The sequence below is a fragment of the Zea mays genome, chromosome 3 (assembly GCF_902167145.1).
Source record: "Zea mays cultivar B73 chromosome 3, Zm-B73-REFERENCE-NAM-5.0, whole genome shotgun sequence".
Classification (NCBI taxonomy): Eukaryota; Viridiplantae; Streptophyta; class Magnoliopsida; order Poales; family Poaceae; genus Zea; species Zea mays.
This window is the reverse complement of record NC_050098.1, coordinates 53,113,658-53,131,181: the sequence shown is the minus strand read 5'-3', so window position 1 is coordinate 53,131,181 and position 17,524 is coordinate 53,113,658. Positions and strand designations below refer to the sequence as shown.

The 17,524-nt window shown below is 48.6% G+C and overlaps 1 protein-coding gene and 1 pseudogene across 1 annotated transcript in view; one reads left to right on the top strand and one right to left on the bottom strand.

Moving 5' to 3' along the window:
• LOC103650090 (quinolinate synthase, chloroplastic) overlaps positions 1 to 16,325 on the bottom strand; it is a 29,301-nt gene extending 12,976 nt beyond the window's left edge. The window contains exons 1-4 of the mRNA XM_008675751.4: positions 15,524 to 16,325; positions 7,970 to 8,254; positions 6,015 to 6,233; positions 5,745 to 5,924 (exon numbers count right to left, since the gene is read on the bottom strand). Of these exons, the coding sequence (XP_008673973.1) occupies positions 5,745 to 5,924; positions 6,015 to 6,233; positions 7,970 to 8,254; positions 15,524 to 16,252 (1,413 nt within the window). The 5' untranslated portion in view covers positions 16,253 to 16,325. The remainder of the gene's footprint in view (positions 1 to 5,744; positions 5,925 to 6,014; positions 6,234 to 7,969; positions 8,255 to 15,523) is intronic.
• On the top strand, positions 8,897 to 9,682 carry LOC111591129 (uncharacterized; annotated as a pseudogene).
• Positions 16,326 to 17,524: the final 1,199 nt, after the last annotated feature.

Below are 17,524 nucleotides of genomic sequence, written 5' to 3'. Positions count from 1 at the left end.
CAACACTTAGTTGAGCTTGTTGCGCTCGCCAAAACACAATTCAGCTCTCCCATAAAATGTTTTCAAGCTGACAACGGGGCTGAATTCATCAACACTGCCACCACCAAATTCTTCGCTGCTCAAGGCACTCACCTCCGCTCCTCCTGTCCCTACACATCACCCCAAAATGGCAAAGCCGAACGCATCATCCGCACACTCAACAATTCCATTCGCACCATGCTTCTCCATGCCTCCCTACCCCCCGCATATTGGGCCGAGGGACTCCTGACGGCCTGCTACCTCCATAATAGGCGCCCATCCTCCTCCATTCAGCATGACATTCCATACACTCATCTGCATAATCAGCCGCCAACCTATAACCATCTGCGTGTTTTTGGGTGCCTCTATTACCCCAACATGCAAGCAACCTCCAAACATAAGCTCGCCCCTCGCTCCACGGCATGCGTCTTCCTCGGATATCCCCCCTCACACAAAGGTTACCGCTGCCTCGACCTATCGACACGTCGCATCATCTCTCGCCATGTCATATTCGACGAGTCCGCTTTCCCCTTTGCAGCCACCTCAGACGCCTCCTCCCACGCCTCCCATGACTTTCTCCTCGACGACGATATGGTTTCGGTGCCTTGCTCTACTGTTGTTGCAGGTGGGACTTCCTCCTTGCCACCCGTGGTCACTCCATCCCACTCGGGTGATGACCAGCCACCCCCCGACGTTGCGACATCACATGGATCGCCTCCTTTGACACCAGGCGGGCATGGTCACGTGCCCCCGCCTGGACCCAGCGTGGTCCATTTACCACGGGTCTACGTTCGCCGCCCCCGCCCCGCCTCCTGACGCCCCGACACCACCGACAGCGCCCTCACCGGCACCGGCGACATCGCCTGCTCCGCCACCACCGCCACTGCCGCCACGTACCACCCGCACCATGACGGGTGCCATCCCTCGCGTTCGCTATGAAGGGCTAGCTGCCACTACATCATCCTCACCATCGCCGATTCCAACGAACTACCGCAGCGCGCTGGCCGACGCCAACTGGCGTACCGCGATGATGGATGAGTACCAGACCCTCGTCGACAACACCTGGCAGCTCGTTCCGTGCCCCCCGGCGCCAACATCGTGACGGGTAAGTGGATCTTCCGGCACAAGTTCCATGCCGATGGATCCCTCGCTCGCCACAAGGCTCGCTGGGTTGTCCGAGGCTTCTCCCAGCGCGAGGGCTCGACTACGACGAGACCTTCAGCCCGGTCGTCAAACCAGCCACCATACGGTCTGTACTCAGCATCGCCGTGTCCCGCACCTGGCCGATTCACCAGCTGGACGTGAAGAACGCCTTTCTTCACGGCCACCTCGAGGAGATCGTCTACTGTCAGCAACCGCCAGGATTCGTCGACACTGGTGCCCAGACCACGTCTGTCGTCTGCAGAAGTCCTTGTATGGAGTGAACCAAGCTCCGCAAGCCTGGTACCAGCGCTTCGCCACCTTCATCCGGCAGCTCGGCTTCGTCGCTTCCACCTCCGACACGTCCCTTTTCATTCTCCGAGAGGGGACGAGCCTCGCCTACCTACTGTTGTACGTCGACGACATTGTTCTCACCGCCTCGTCCTCGGCCCTCCTTCAGCGCATTATGGCTCGGCTGAGCTCCGAGTTCGCCATGACGGATCTTGGCGCCCTCCACCACTTCCTCGGCATCGCTGTCACACGCTCCTCAGATGGCCTCTTCCTCTCCCAGCGACAGTACGTTGTCGAGCTTCTTCAGCGCACGGGCATGGCTGAGTGTCATCCGACACTGACACCTGTTGACACTCACGCCAAGCTATCCACGACCGACGGGGTTCTTCTGTCAGAGAAGGACGCATCTGAGTACAGGAGCCTGGCGGGGGCTCTTCAGTCCCTGACGCTGACTCGTCCTGATCTAGACTATGCTGTTCAGCAGGTGTGCCTCTTCATGCACGCCCCGCACGAGCCTCACCGTGCGCTTATCAAGCGCATCCTACGCTTCGTCCAGGGGACTCTCTCCTCGAGTCTTCACATTGGCACCGAATCTGTCGACACGCTGACTGCCTACTCTGATGCTGACTGGGCAGGCTGTCCAGACTCTCGACGGTCCACCTCCGGCTTCTGCGTCTATCTCGGCGACAATCTAGTTTCCTGGTCCTCCAAGCGCCAGACCACGGTGTCCCGCTCCAGCGCCGAGGCAGAATATCGGGCCATGGCTCATGTTGTGGCCGAGTGCTGCTGGCTTCGACAGTTACTCTAGGAGCTCCACATCCAGCTACCCTCTGCCACCGTTGTCTTCTGCGACAACGTCAGTGCAGTCTACATGACTGCCAACCCCATCCACCACAAGCGAACGAAGCACATCGAGATCGACATTCACTTCGTCCGCGAAAAGGTGGCCCTTAGTGAGATTCGGGTTCTCCATGTGCCCTCCTCTCACCAGTTCGCCGACATCATGAATAAAGGGCTTCCGACAGCACTCTTTCGAGAATTTCGATCCAGCCTTTGCGTCCAGGAGCCTCTCGCTTCGACTGCGGGCGGGTGTTAGGAAATAGAATATGTCGCAGCTCCTTACCATATGTTGCGGCATATCATAGCTATAATCAGCAAATGTAAATCAAGGATTAGTTGCTATAGTTAGCAGATGTAAATCAGGGATTGGTTGCTACAGTTAGCAGATGTAAATCAAGGAAATTATCCTTGCTTTCTAAAGCAAGGCCAGCCGGCCCTATATAATAGAAGGCGCCCCCTCCCATTGAGGTGTGGCCAATTGCCCCAAATTCTAATCTTCTACAGTAACTGCAACAACATCAGAACCATTCCTTCAATTGTCCACTTGAGGAGTGTCTAATGAGATGCAAGACCATGACCCCTCAAATAGTTGAGGGAAAATGCCCACTCTTCGATAGTTAAGCGGACCATCAAAATTCATAGGAAAACCAATGATATTGGGTTGTCGTTGTGATATGCTAAGGAATGCACAAAATAGAGCACCAAAGCACAGGCAGATGCAGGAAGAGCAGAATAGAGCACCAAGGCACGAACAAACATGCCTGCTGATAGGTGATGACGAGCCACACGCGCGAACATGCCCATAGATGGCGAATAATGTCAAGACGCGCGGACAGGTGGCGAGGAGCCATGCGCTTTGCGCTGATGTGTCTGCAAACGCAGGCAAAATCACAATGGATGGAGTCGAGACTGCAAACATAAAGATGAACGAACGGTGGTCCTCCCCATGCTTGAAGATGTCATGTCAGGCACGGATGGGCCACCGAGTGAATGGTGCAGCAATGAGCCGCATGTGTAGACAAGCGCGATAACGAGCTGCACGAATAGGCAGGTTTGGCGATGGGCCACGTGGGGGACACGAACAGAGGAGCAAAGGAATGGATAACAAGAAGGATCTCAAGGTAAAAATGGATCATTGGATGAATTAGATTAGTATAATCCTAACCATATATCCCTAATCCATGGATTTGATACTATGTCACTAACCTTGGAGATTTTAGAAGGTAATAACTCCAGTAGTGGAGATGGCTATATAGATAGCATCATGGCCATATGGGCCTATATTAGATGGGTGTTCATATACTTAACACCAAAAATTGGGTTGGCACTTGGCATAGCAAATATGACAGGTCAGGCAAGCAGTACATGCATAGCGGCGCGGGCAGGAGCGCGCGACATAGGTGTGTGACCACCACGCCGAGCGAATGGGACCATAGCGTTTGGTTAGGCAGGCTATCAGTTGCGCCTTGAGTTTAGGAGATTTCCATCTCTGGTTTGCTAGTGGTAAGGGCCTATTTACATCTTGCATGACACTTCATTAGGGCTAAGCATAAAAATTATCTCAAGTCCTAATCCCCTGTCTTCAACACAAGGAGTCAAGGGAACCAACAGAGACTACGAGCTTCGTAGTCGAGGTCCTACCTCCCTAAACCCTGACGCCCATGACAAAATGTAGGAAAGATTACATAAGATTTTATTTGGGACACATTATTGGGTGGATATAGCAAAGAATGCAATTGATATATCATAGGGATATATGAGTAAAGTGCACCTTGGGTCCCTAAACTTTTTATGAATTCTCAAATAGATCGAACTAAAAATGATTGTTTGGGTCCTCAATCTACTACAAATTCTCACCTAGACCCTCCAACTAAAAAATAATCATTCGACTGATGTCGCACACGAGTATAGGTCCAAATCCCACCACGTTACCTATATATGCCAATGTCAAGGTTATTAAGGCGTTAAGGCGAGACATGGCGACCGACCCCCTTCCAAACGCCTAGGCGAGTTAGGCGTGCGGCGAGGCGACGCCATATGAGCATCACCTAGGAGAGGATATGCAAAAAATCCTAACAATCTAACACTTGCAATAGAAAAAATGGTAAGGTTAGAGAATACGATACAAGCCTTCGATTGATGAGGGTGTTGTTGCTGGCTTGCTGTATACAAAATAGGAGATGAGGGAGAGCAGGCGAGCAGCAGCAGAGGAACTGAGGAAGAGGAAGAGCAGAGGAAGAGGAAGAGCAAACGAAAGCACCATGCACCGGATGGAGCAGACAATAGAGGAAAGCACCAGCCACCGGATGGAGCAGCTTGCGGTGCGACGCACCGGATGGAGGAGAGGCGGCACGCAGGATGGAGGCAACGGGCCAGCGGCGCACTGCAGGAAAGGCCCCACCCTCTCTTCCTTCTCTTTCCCTCCCACTCTCGGTTTGGCGCGCTTCAAACCCTAAACCCTGGCCTATACGCGCGCAAAGCCGCGAACCCTAAAAACTCCCCGCGTAAGCACCTTTGTGTGGCGTCTGTGGCGAAATTAGATGCCCAGGCGACGCCATACGCATCCAAGGCGCGGCGAGATCGACGCCTAGAACCTAGGCTCGCCTGGACGCCTAGGCGACACCATAATAACCTTGGCCAATGTGGTTGTGCAAACGTGGATGAGACCAGGTGAAACTTGCCGAAAAAACACCTCCCTCCTATATATCCACCATGTCCACTCCCTCCTCTGTCTCTCAATGATCATGCTTCTGCCTCGTGGCTAGACCTGCATGCTTTGTCTGCACCACCCGCTGGCCTTGTAGCTGTGCATGCGCTCTGAAGGCACATGCTCAATGGCCATGGAACAAACCAAGAGAGGTGTGCAAGAGAGAAGGGGTTGCAAGGGGAGAGAGATGGAGTTTTTTTGCAACTTTAGTCGGCATGGCCAACAACCGACAGTGGCATGGCATTGTTTTGGACCTATAGTCGAGTGCAACAATAGATTGAGGACCCAGGTGGTCGCATTTTTAGTTCGAGGACTCGAGTGAGAACTAGCACTAGATTAAGGACCCGCATAGTCACTTTTTAAGTTTGAGGAACCAACCAGGAACTCCTGAAAAGTTTAAGGAACCAAGGTGCATTTTACTCTAAACATAACAACCAATGTTTGGTTATAAAATAAAGATGAAGATAAACAAGAGATTACCCAAAACACTTCTTTCAAAAATATACAAATCAATCTAGAAACCGGTGTTTTGTTAAGAAATCTAATCTTTGAAATTTGAACAATGATAGAAATAAAAATGGAAGATAAATTGAAAAACAAAATATGTTTCTACAAAAAATAAAGAAAATGAGATGGAAAGCTTAGCTATGCAGAATTAATTCGAATTTTGAGATCACGATATTCATACATGAAAAAATGACTGGGAGTAAACTTCCTAAAGCACAGGTGAGGAACAGAATCACACAACCTGATAATAGTGTAGACGTGGCAGTAATGAACTCAAAGATTTTCTGTTGTGGTCTGGATGAATTTTTGCAATTTCTTCATCTGACATTGTAGCCATTCTCTGAAATAAATCTGCTATGTTTGCACCCATATATGAATCAGGACCATACCAGACATTAACATTTGGTATTTGGGAAAATGCCTAAAGCATATAGAAAGTTAAGAAAGCTTGATTACAGAATAAGTAAAATACAAATGAAACTCAGATAATTCTCAGAAGCAAAACAGGTACCTGTAGTATAGTTGGAACAACATTAGAAGAGGTGCAAGTTATTGTAGGAACAAGTTCATGAGCATGAGCTTTTGTTTCCAGCGAAGTATTAATGTAAATAACATGCAAAGATGGATAACATCTCGAAGCTTCCCTCAAAAAATGAGTATATTCACAACTTGAAGCAGCATCTGCTAATGAACAACCAATCGGTTCACTGGACATTCTATAAACGACAACCTGCATAAATAAATAAAACATTAGCACCTGCATGTTGCAGAGTTACGGAGCCATTAGGGATGTATTTGGTTGGATGGTCATCAATGGATAGGTGGTGTTTGGTTTGATAGATTGGTTGGACAAGGATATCCACTACAAGGAATCCCTAATAGATGCTGGATACAATGGCCACCAAAAAACTGGGGGATGAGCTCATCCATATTTTCTATTCTTTATCATCAGTATATAAGTTAAGGATTATTAGTATATTGTATTATTAATTAATAATTATGATGACAAGATTAGTTTTGGTAAGTGCTAATATGTTGATTAGTGCATGTTTTGTGTGCCAATTAAGGTAGTAGAAGTGCTAATAAACATATTTTATCTTTAATTAGTGGTTGTTGTGACAAAATTAGAGTTAGTGCATATTTATTATTGTATAATTAGTTGTTACTATTGTTAAATAATAGATATATTTAGTCAACTATAGTCATTCCATCCACTCTCATCCATCTAACCAAACAGAAAAATAGCTCGTCCAATAATATAAGACGTAACTAATTTTTATCCTTGTCCCATGATATAAGGTGTGCCCTCTCTAGAGGTACGTACATCGGTACAGTAGTACTATTGTTGATAGAGAGAATTAAATACATTTCTTGGTCTTTGAACTAGAGGTGGTTATCCCTTATATCCTAGGACGGCCAAACCCCATCAAACTTTGCCCTCAAACAAACATGGGCAATTTTGGATATACATGGCTAGTTACTAGTTGGGCCAAAAATAGCCCAAATTAGTTATAGTTGACTAGCGAAAAGACCTCTAGCTGAGTTGGTTAAGTGGTCTGAGTAGCACTCCTTAGGTTCTGAGCTCATCTCCCTATGGGTGTGAATTTTAGGCTATGATTAAAAAATCTCCTCGTCAGCCACATGCCAAAGCACAGGTCTAAGGCCTGATCCCAATCGTGGGGTTCGGAGGTTTTCTCGACCTGCGTGAGGAGGTTTTCTCGACCTGCGTGGGAGCTGTCTTATCACCCGCAGGTCGAGTTTTTAGTTACAGTTGACAAGCTAGTTGGCTAACAACTAGTTAGAGACTTGGCTAAATATTAGCCCGCCTATCAGCCCTCTTGTTTGAATGCACTACATCTAATTTAACCTAAAACTAGCTAGCTAGTAATTAACCCATGGTATCTAAACATGCCCTTAGGTTGTGGGTGAAATATATCCATGTGAAAACAACAAAAAATGACAAGCATGATATGCTGAAGTTGACTACTATTTTGATCAGACTTATTTAAACATCATACCAAGATATCACTTATTACATTAACTAATGCAAGTTTGGGAACAGTCGGTCATTTGTTCTGCTCGGATAGTCTGGTTATGGTAATAATCTTCTTTTACTACAACTTTCTCTGTATTTTGCATAATCACATCCACAGTAAACTCAAAGTTCAGAAAGAGCTAATTCGCAAAAGACATACATGGTAGCACAACAGATAAATTGGATCAGACTAGGATCGTTCCAGTATTCATCCCAACTGCCACTCCAGGATAGTGTATAAAAGTGGAGCCTGAACTAGCAAGAGAATAAGCTCATAACAAGGTTCCCAAATGATGTTACTTCACTATTTCACTAACGTAATAACATGGTATAAGTGCATATACAAACCTACTCTTAGCTTTATTCTCACAGTATGCTCTTAGTGAAAATGGCATGACAATTAGACTTCTGGAAACACTAATTAAAAATACCTTATTAAATCCTGCTTGATCAAGTACTGCCCGAACATTTTCTGACATGAAGTCAACACCTAAAACTGTAATATAGTCACATCCTGCTTCAGCCATTTTAACAGCGCTATCTGCCATAATCAAGGAATCAGATATTTGGATGTGGGGCCACTGCTTCTTTGCAGCAGTCAGTATGCCTTGCACCTCAGGATCCATATAAAAGTGTGCAACAATCCCGATTTTTTTCTCTTTAAGGGTATTCACAAGGCCTGAAACCTTGGACTCATCAGGGGATAAAAACATCGCCTGCAATTAAACGTTAAATTGTAGTGAGTTGCTTCATGTAGATATCAATACGAAGACTTACAATAAAATGATACATTCAAGATAATTTAAGTTGTCATTTTCTGTCAATTTCACCACCAAATTTTCTTTTTTATAAGTAACGTTCACCACCAAATTTTCTTCACCCCGCCGTCGCCGGAGCAGCTCGCCGGAAGTCCGGCGAGCAGCGAGGAGGGCGGCGGCGGGACTGCTCTCTCACTCATTTCCCTCCCTTTTTCCACCCTCTCCACTCCCTCTTCCTGGAGGTGGTCGGCGACCTGGTCCGCCATTGGGAAGGCCGGATCTGGGAGGCTGGTCGCCGTCTGCCGCTCCTCCCTGCTAGCATGGGTGGGTGGCGTGATGGCTCGCGCGGCTACCCCGCAGCGGTGGTGCCCGCGCTCGCGTGGCCATGGCTGGTCAGCGGCGCCGGCGCCCACGCGCGCGGCTGGCCCGCTACGACGGCGGCATGGCTTGCCTGTGCTCGTAACACGGTACCTGAGTCGAGGGCGTTGGCCATTGGCAGATCTGCGGCTGTCAACAGCGCCTTCTGCAGCCTATGGTATGGGGAGGGCTGACTGGCTACGTACGTTGGGGCGTGTGGTGGGAGGTCCTCTGGCGAAAGCCATGCCCGCTTGCGGGCGGACAGTGGTGACGCTCGCGGGCGCCACCCCTACCCTATTGAGGGTGTCGTCTTTGGACCTCTCGCCCCCATGCGGGAACCCTCGCCTCGGCCTTCTTGAGGTCTCTCGCTGGTGCTCGACCGACGTTGGGGCTCTGAGGGTTGGGGACTTGGGGATGTTGGGTTGGTGCGTCAGTGGACGGCAGAAGGTGACAACGCGCGGCGACATGGCAGGGTGACTTCGGCGTGGCTGACCCTTCAGCTTTCTCCTTGGTGCTGGCGATCTACGCTGCTCTGCAAGGTCTTCGAAACTTTGCTTGGTCTGTACCAGGCGGGCAGCGACGACTTTTCGACGTCGTTTCTCCTTATTGAAGGTGCGGCCCAGAAGACCTCAACTTTGTGTGTTCGTCGGCGTTGTGGAGGCTCTTTGTCACTCCGCTTGGCTCGATGGTGTCGGGGCCTTTGTCGCTTTAGGCGTCTGCTTGCTCCCGGAGTTCGGCGTTGTGGATCTTTGCTCGTGGTGAAGAATCGGAGCTGTCTCGTGTGGGGTGTGCCGAGGCTTGGCAATGATGGCGCGACGCGGTCTTATTCCTTGCGTCGATGTCTGGATGTTGGCGTCGTCGAGTTGCTTTGGTAGTGCGCGGCTCGTCTTGGGAAGTCGGAGCTGCTCGTCCCTTGTGTTTGAGCTTGGCAACGATGACTCTAGATGTGTTTGTGGGGGGGGGGGGCTATCGTTGTCTAGGTTGTTTGTTAGGGCCTTTGCCGGTTTTCCTACCGTGCGCTCTGTGTAGGTTTTAGGCCCGGTTTTCCTTAAAACTGGGTCAATTCTATTCTTCTTAATTGAGAGGCAAAGCTCATGCCATTACGTTTCAAAAAAAATGGTACATTAGTGATTAGTAAATGTGGGTGGGATGTCTCAAGCCATATGAAGTTGTCGAGCAAGAAATCATATCATTGCAATTGCACTGAGCATCAACGCTACCACTAGGGCAAACAGGTTCGTCGGTGCTGGAGAGAATTATAGCTCGAGGATGTCCGATGTCTTTTCTGGATATACTGTTAGAGTTGCCCCGGCTGCGGAGGTTATAGGAGTTGCTACTTGGAGGTGGCTTGGAGGAAGAATGTTCAACTCACGCACAGTGAAGCGTTGAGAAAAACAGGATGGAGGCAAGACTCAATCTCTTTCTTTTGATTGATCTTTCCTAATTACAGACTAGCACAATAAAGGGCTTATATTTTGCGCGGCCTAATAGAAGCTACCTTTATTTAAGGGAATCTAAACAAACTTTTTTTCTCGAAAACGTGGGAGAACTGTGCCTCATTATATTAAGAAGAAAAGAAATAAAGATCAAAGAGACCTGATACAAGGGTCTCCTTAAGGAGGCCAAAAACACGGAAAATTGAAAAAATCCATCAAAACACACCCAAGGAACAGCCTCTAGTCTGTAGAAAGGAGAGCAGCAAGGTACGAAAGACCTTTAGCCCCTGCCACTTCCCAAAATTGTCTCTCCTCTCTAGCTAACCTAAGGGACAAAGCCAAACTAGGAGTACAACCATCAAAAACTCAACGGTTTCGGAGTTTCCAAATTGTCCAAGCCCCTAAGGCAACAAGGGAGTTGAAGCCCTTTCTAGGTAGGCAAGTGACTGTTCCTGATATTTGCTCCCACCAAATCATGAAGGATGAAAGCCCTGACTGAGGAGTCAGTCTTTCAAAACCAAAAGGTTTCAGGAGGTTAAACCAGAACACTCTTGTGAACACACAGGAGACAAGGATATGGTCAAGAGTTTAAGCTTCCTGATCACATAAGAGACAACTAGCTGGGTGATCCAAACCTCTCTTCGCAAGCCTGTCAACAGTCCAGCATCTCTTGTTTGCAGCCAGCCAAAGGAAAAATCGACACTTAGGAGGTGCCCAGGTTTTCCAAACCAAATGGTAATCCATGGAGATGGGGACATGCGGCGTCGGTTGCCAGGACGGCGTGACGAAGGTGACATGCGGCGTCTATGGAGATGGGGACGCCGGTTGCCAGGATGACACCGCGAAATTGGCAGCAGAAGCCATGGGATCAGATCGAAACCCAAGTTAGCCGATATCAGATGTTATGGTCGCTAGATCGGTGAGGGATTGGAGAGGGGTATCGATGGACAGGAACACCGGCCGGGGGCCTCTGTTCACGACCGAGCAAGAGGAGGGTTTCTCCCTTATAATTTTTGCCTGCTTTATTTCTCATCCATTGATTACATAAATAGGCCGACTGGCCGCCCCTATCTAGCTAGAGATCCTTATCCCCTTAAAACTCTCCTAAAAACTCTCAACAAACTACTAACTGATAACCTTCCTAAATAATCTCAACTAATCTCCTAAATAATCTCAACTAATCTTCTAATCTTATCTCTAACTATCCTTATCTAATCCCCTTGGAGGCTCATGGCTGCTGCCGCCGCAGCCCCTCCATGGGCCTCCTTAGGCCCTGACACTACACCCCTCCTAGACAAGCAGCTTGTACTCGAGCTGCAGCATAACGGGTGCTCAAAAACCGAGTCTACTTGACCCAAAACCAGACACCTAGAAGACAAGCCTTTTACATCTCGTCTTATCTTATTATTTCGAATCTGATTTTTTTTTTACCCCATAAGATAAGGCGGACACCCTCCGCGCATTGGACTTGCACGTGTGCAGCCACCTGGATCCCATGGACGCCATCTGGACGAAAGGGGAGCACATGGACGGGCACCTGGAATAGGTCGCAACAATAACCAGCGGAGGCGCCCTCGTGGCGGCCGGTAGCGGAATGTGGTGGCGCTAAATAGTGTGCCCTTGCCGATGACGAGGTGAGTGCCTTCCCTACCGCTGCTGTCGTAGAGTTGAAGTTCGTCGCCCGCAGGACACGTACCATGCTCGCACTTGAAGATAGCGGCCCGGTGCCGCTGCTGATGGTCGTCCGACAGGGCGAGGACACGCCCCCGTGTGCCGAGGTCAACCGTCACCAAGACGCCTCGAGCATCTGCCGGCGCATCTCCCGCACTCTCCGTCGTGCAAGGAAGCCACGAGCAGCAGCTTGTATGCCCACATCCGTCGACGTCTGAAGCCGTGCGGACAATGCCATCTGGTGCTGCTCATGTTGCACTGCTGCCTTGATTTGTAGCAGCCCTTGCTCAACCTTCTGGAGCGTGGCTTGCATCTTTGCGAGATCAGCCCTTATGTTGGTCCACAAGTCCCCCATCAATGGAGCTGGTGATTGCTGAGCTGTGGCTGCCCCTACTGGCGTCGCCCATGGGGACGGAGACGCCGTCAACGAAGATGATGTGATGAAATTTGGCGTTGCCCCTGGGGATGGGCACGTCGGCATCCAGGATGTGGTGACAAAATTGGCAGGCGATGTTGCCCATAGAGATAGGGATGTCGGTTGCCAGGATGGTGTGACGAAGGTGGCATGCGGCGCAGCCCATGGAGATGGGGACGTCGGTTGCCAGGACGGCGTGACGAAGGTGACATGCGGCGTCCATGGAGATGGGGACGCCGATTGCCAGGATGACACCGCGAAATTGGCAGCAGAAGCCATGGGATCAGATCGAAACCCAAGTTAGCCGATATCAGATGTTATGGTCGCAAGATCGGTGAGGGATTGGAGAGGGGTATCGATGGACGGGAACATCGGTCGGGGGCCTCTGCCCACGGCCGAGCAAGAGGAGGGTTTCTCCCTTCTAATTTTTGTCTGCTTTATTTCTCATCCATTGATTACATAAATAGGTCGGCTGGCCGCCCCTATCTAGCTAGAGATCCTTATCTCCTTAAAACTCTCCTAAAAACTCTCAACAAACTACTAACTGATAACCTTCCTAGATAATCTCAACTAATCTCCTAAATAATCTCAACTAATCTTCTAATCTTATCTCTAATTATCCTTATCTAATCCCCTTGGAGGGCTCATGGCTGTTGTCGCTGCAGCCCCTCCGTGGGCCTCCTTAGGCCCTAACAATATCTTAGTAGAAACCTAGTATCTTGGAGTGCTCGCAAGCAGACCATAGTCTCTAGGTCAAGCACTGAAGTTGAATATAAAGCCATTGCTAATGCCACATCAGAGTTGATGTGGGTCTAGTCACTTCTACAGGATTTAAAGGTTCTTTGTCCTCCTGCTGCAAGGATCTAGTCTAATAACATAGGAGTTACCTACCTTAAAGCAAATCCAAGGTTTCATGGCCTTATGAAACATGTTGAGACTAGTTTTCATTGAGATGGTTTCTATTTTGTGAGAGAAAGAGTAGCTAAATTAGTTTTGGAGGTCAGAATTATATCTACAAAGGACCAAGTTGCAGATGGCATTACTAAGACATTGACTATGCAGAGTTTTGGATGTTGTAATCAAGTTCCTGTCTATATAAATATACATCCCTATCGACCATAGAGGACAAGACAAGCAATTTAATATCCTAGTGCCTTGTTTCTTTCAAAGCCATCTAATAAGCTTTAGAGCTCTTAAGCATCCAACATCACACTGCTGCAACTGATCCTTGGACACACTAGAATGTCGACTTCTTGTGTGGATTATGATGACCAACTATCGCCCAGCTTATTTGTCTGTCATTCTTATATCATCCTACAGGGCAGCTACAATAATGGGCAATGCCAACAATAACTACAGCTGATTTCTCCTGGTGTGTGTGCCTCTTGATGTCATCATGAAGCAAAGGAATATTTGATCACGGTCGTCCTTCCTTTAACAATTGGAATTCTTGGAGGAAGCCTAGTTGCAGACTTTTCGATTGTGCCGCTCGAAAAAGACAAAAGACCTATTTTTCTCTCCCTTTTTATAAGCCTAGTTTACTGTCTGTTGGTCACTTGTTCTCAAATGCTACGAGTTAAGAACAAGACAACACAAATGTTAATGGTTAAAGACCTTCGTCCTTCGAAGCATTATCTCCCTTAGGATATAATTATCTTAAGACGAAGGTTATGAAGGATATACCTTCATCATCTCAATATGTAATGATAAGCAGGAACATATAGAACATATAAAGAATATTCATATCAAATCATTAGATTATCTTTATCCTCATTAAATAATCATGAACAAATATTTACGATATTAAATCACATTTATACCTTCGGCTTGACAGAAGGTAAGAATCCAAGAGTGACGTGCAAATGAATACAAGTCAGCGTGAACAGTACGGGTACTGTTCATCTATTTATAGGCACGGGACACGGTCCGGACAAAATTACATTCATGCCCTTGATAACTAATCATGATTATGACGCAACTATCAGGGACTATGCAGTCTTTTCCTCTTTAAGTCGGTGCCACCCTTCGTCTCAAGCGTGTCATCATGCCGAGGCTCTTTTAGTTGTAGCTTCGGCATACGACTTCATGCCACAGCTGCTTGCTTGTTATCTTGTCGAAGGTGTTTTTGCTTAGAAGACCTTCGGCGGAGAAGAAAGCCTCCAACACTACCGGTCTTGTTTCTGCTTGTACAGCTTGTGCAGTTCACATAGTTGTAGCTTCCTGGTTCTTAACCCTCTCTCCTTGTTTGTACAGTGGTGAAGTTACCCTTTTATTTTTAATAAAACTCTTAGGCTGGTTTGGTGACCAGAGAAATGTAGAGGATCCATGGAGGAGGAATTCCCTTGCTATTCATGGTGACCAGGAAATATAGGAGATCCATGAGGGTGGAATTGAATAGCAAGGGAATTCCTCTCCATAGATCCCTACATTTCTCTGGTCACCAAACCAGCCCTTAGTGGGGTCTCCCCTTCTGCAATTAAAGCTCAAAAAGAAGAGCATAGGTTAGATGGGACATGGCTCATATCACACGTCTTTTTTTCTTGGGTTGAGAGTTGGGACAAGGTCACAAACTCACAAGGACGAGGAAAGCTACAATAGATGAGGGTACTGTGGTGTTAAAACAGCTACAGTAACAGGTCAATTGAACTAGATAGGTTAGTGGTGTTTTGGAAAGTTGATGGGGATCGATGATATAATGATTGTTACAGCTTTCATGTGATTATTTTGCGACTATATGATTATTATTCTTTTACAATGCTAGAGTAATCATTCCATCGTGGTGAATTCATAGACTCCTAAGAAGCAACTAATCTTCATTTTCCACATTTACAGTTGTAGAGACACCACACAAGTTCCCCAAAGTTCCCTGGCAAAAAAATAAAAATAAAATAGGAAAACCTCTGTGGAAAAGGCTGAGTGCGATCTTTTTAGTATTATTCCCAAGTAAGCAAGATGCTAATATGGCCAATCAAAGTGGGAAAATAAGGCTGATGTTGACACTAGCTGGTTCATTCCCTATACGCAGGCTGACCAGAGTCTGCCGACCAAAAAAAGGAAAAATGCATGAGCCAATAGAAAAGATATCTTTTATTTCGGCGTTGCTGACTTTAGTGGAAAAAAGGGAAATGGAGCCCCATCCTTGGCAGATTCTTCACGTCGAATCTACCTAAGCAAAGCAAAACTTCTTTGTAGAAACTAGAAAGATAGTAGTAATTGGCCACTTGTTGAGGCGAGAATAGTGCCAGGAACATTGTAGCAAGCCGTTCGAGACCAACAGTGCCACGAACATTCATGTAGCCAACTAAATCAACGGAGCAAGCATGAGGATCAGGAGCTGAAGGAGCTCACCTGGGCCTCGGCATAGCTGCCCTGCGCGCTGACGGCGCCGTCGCGCGCGATGACGAGCGACGGAAACGGCTTCCCGGGGTGCCTACCCTCGCGCGCCGCGATGGCCGTGCGCGCCCGCTTCTGCATGCCGACAAGCACATTATGCCACGTGCTGGCCCGCGACCAGGCCGCCGTTGTCCCCGCCCCGAGCGGCGCGAGGTCGGGATCGGCGGGGTCGACGGCGAGGACGTCCTCAGGTTTGGCCCCGTCCAGCGCGGCGACGAGGCAGGCGCAGTACCCACGCGAGAGGTCAGAGTCGGAGTCCGCCGAGAACCACATCCGCCAGCCCGTTGACGCGTTGCAGCGAGCGACGAGCCACACCCGCGCGACGCAGCCCATGACGCGGTTGCCCTGGGCGCGGTCGGGCTCCGGGAGCCGCGGCAGCGCGGCCGCGAGTGAGAGGAGCCGGCGCGCGCGATCTGCGTCAGATGGGAGTGCGCGGAACTCCTCCGCAAGCAGGCGGAGACGGAGGCGCGGGTGCGCCTTGGCGGCAGCATCATCGCAGTCGGCGCGCGGCAGAGGCGGATGTGGAGGAGGGGCACGGGAGTGGGCACAGCGAGCAGCGAGGAAGGAGCTTTGACGGGGAAGGAGGCCGCTTCGGGAAACATGGAGAGGAGAGAGAACGCGTCGGGGCAACAGTGAGGAGGCGGCGGCGCGGGGCAACAGTGAGGCGGCGGCGGCGGCGTCCATGTCGTGGCGTTGGTGTGGCCGTGTTGTAAAATGCGCGGACACTGAGGCCTGAGGGACGAGGCGCGTTTTGCTGGGGACCAATTCGGCCGAGATATTTATCTTTCTTTTCTACTCCATTGATTCCTAGAAAATGCTCCGTCAACTAGTATTTAGCAAGTTGCTAGTCTCCAATAATTTCAAATTCTTATATTGTTAAATATTTTTAGATTATACTATTTCAAATTTGGTTTCATTTTTCCAATAAAGTTTAGTAATCATTATTCTTCTCTTGATTATTATTTTGATTTAGTATAAATTACGGTCGGTCGTTTTTGTCTAAGGTAGTGTTTGGTTCCATAATTCGTTCTAGATTTCGAGGATAGAACGGCATCATTCTATGTTTATTTTATCAAAACATAAGGTCTCTTTTGCAAAATGCAAAAGAAAATCGTTGGCCAATGGGTATCGACGCATGACAGCCATCCAATCTGCGCACAACGCACCAGATTAAAACCCCAAAACCGTTAACCCGTTACGTGACCAGGGACCATTGGATTGAAGATCGACGGCCCAGGAGACACCCACGCGTGATCCGATCCGATCTAATCCATTAGTTAGCCGATCAACGGCGTAGACCTTATGCACCGAAATGGTATACATTCGTCTAATCCCGAGGCTGGTCGTTCAATGGTCAGGGACGCGCCATCAACCTCTACGGCGGAGCATAGCGGTGCTTGCCAGCCGCGGAGGCACGGCCGGCGTAGAGCGAACCAGCGCCACGATGCACGATTCCAACTAAGAACGAGCGCTACATGAAGCTTAGGACAAGGCAATTGTGTGAGGGTATCCTTACCGAAGATGCAGATGTGAGGGCGTGTGGTCTACGGAAGGGGCAGCATCGTTGCTCCAGTTCAACTCCGGTGAGGAATTCTCGGGACCGGTTGCTAATCTCGGGCAGCGAAGCTTCGGTACCTTCGCGTGGCACTCTGAAGGCTCTAGGCCTGTCTTCGAGGTTGCGTCGCTGTCACACCCGGGTTTTAAGTACCCGAAACTCGGGCGCGAACGTAATCACCAAGTGTGCTAGTACCAGGTCTCACACATATGACGACTCATGGTACAGAAACGAATGTCACATATTTACTATATAATAGGAGTTATATACAAAATAGTTAAATAATTACATCATATGAAGACAATGATCCAGCAACCACAGTTGACTGGGAGACGATGGTCTAGATCTCTCACGAACTCATCACAGCATCCTCCATGTGCCTCATCCTGCGGTACCTGTTC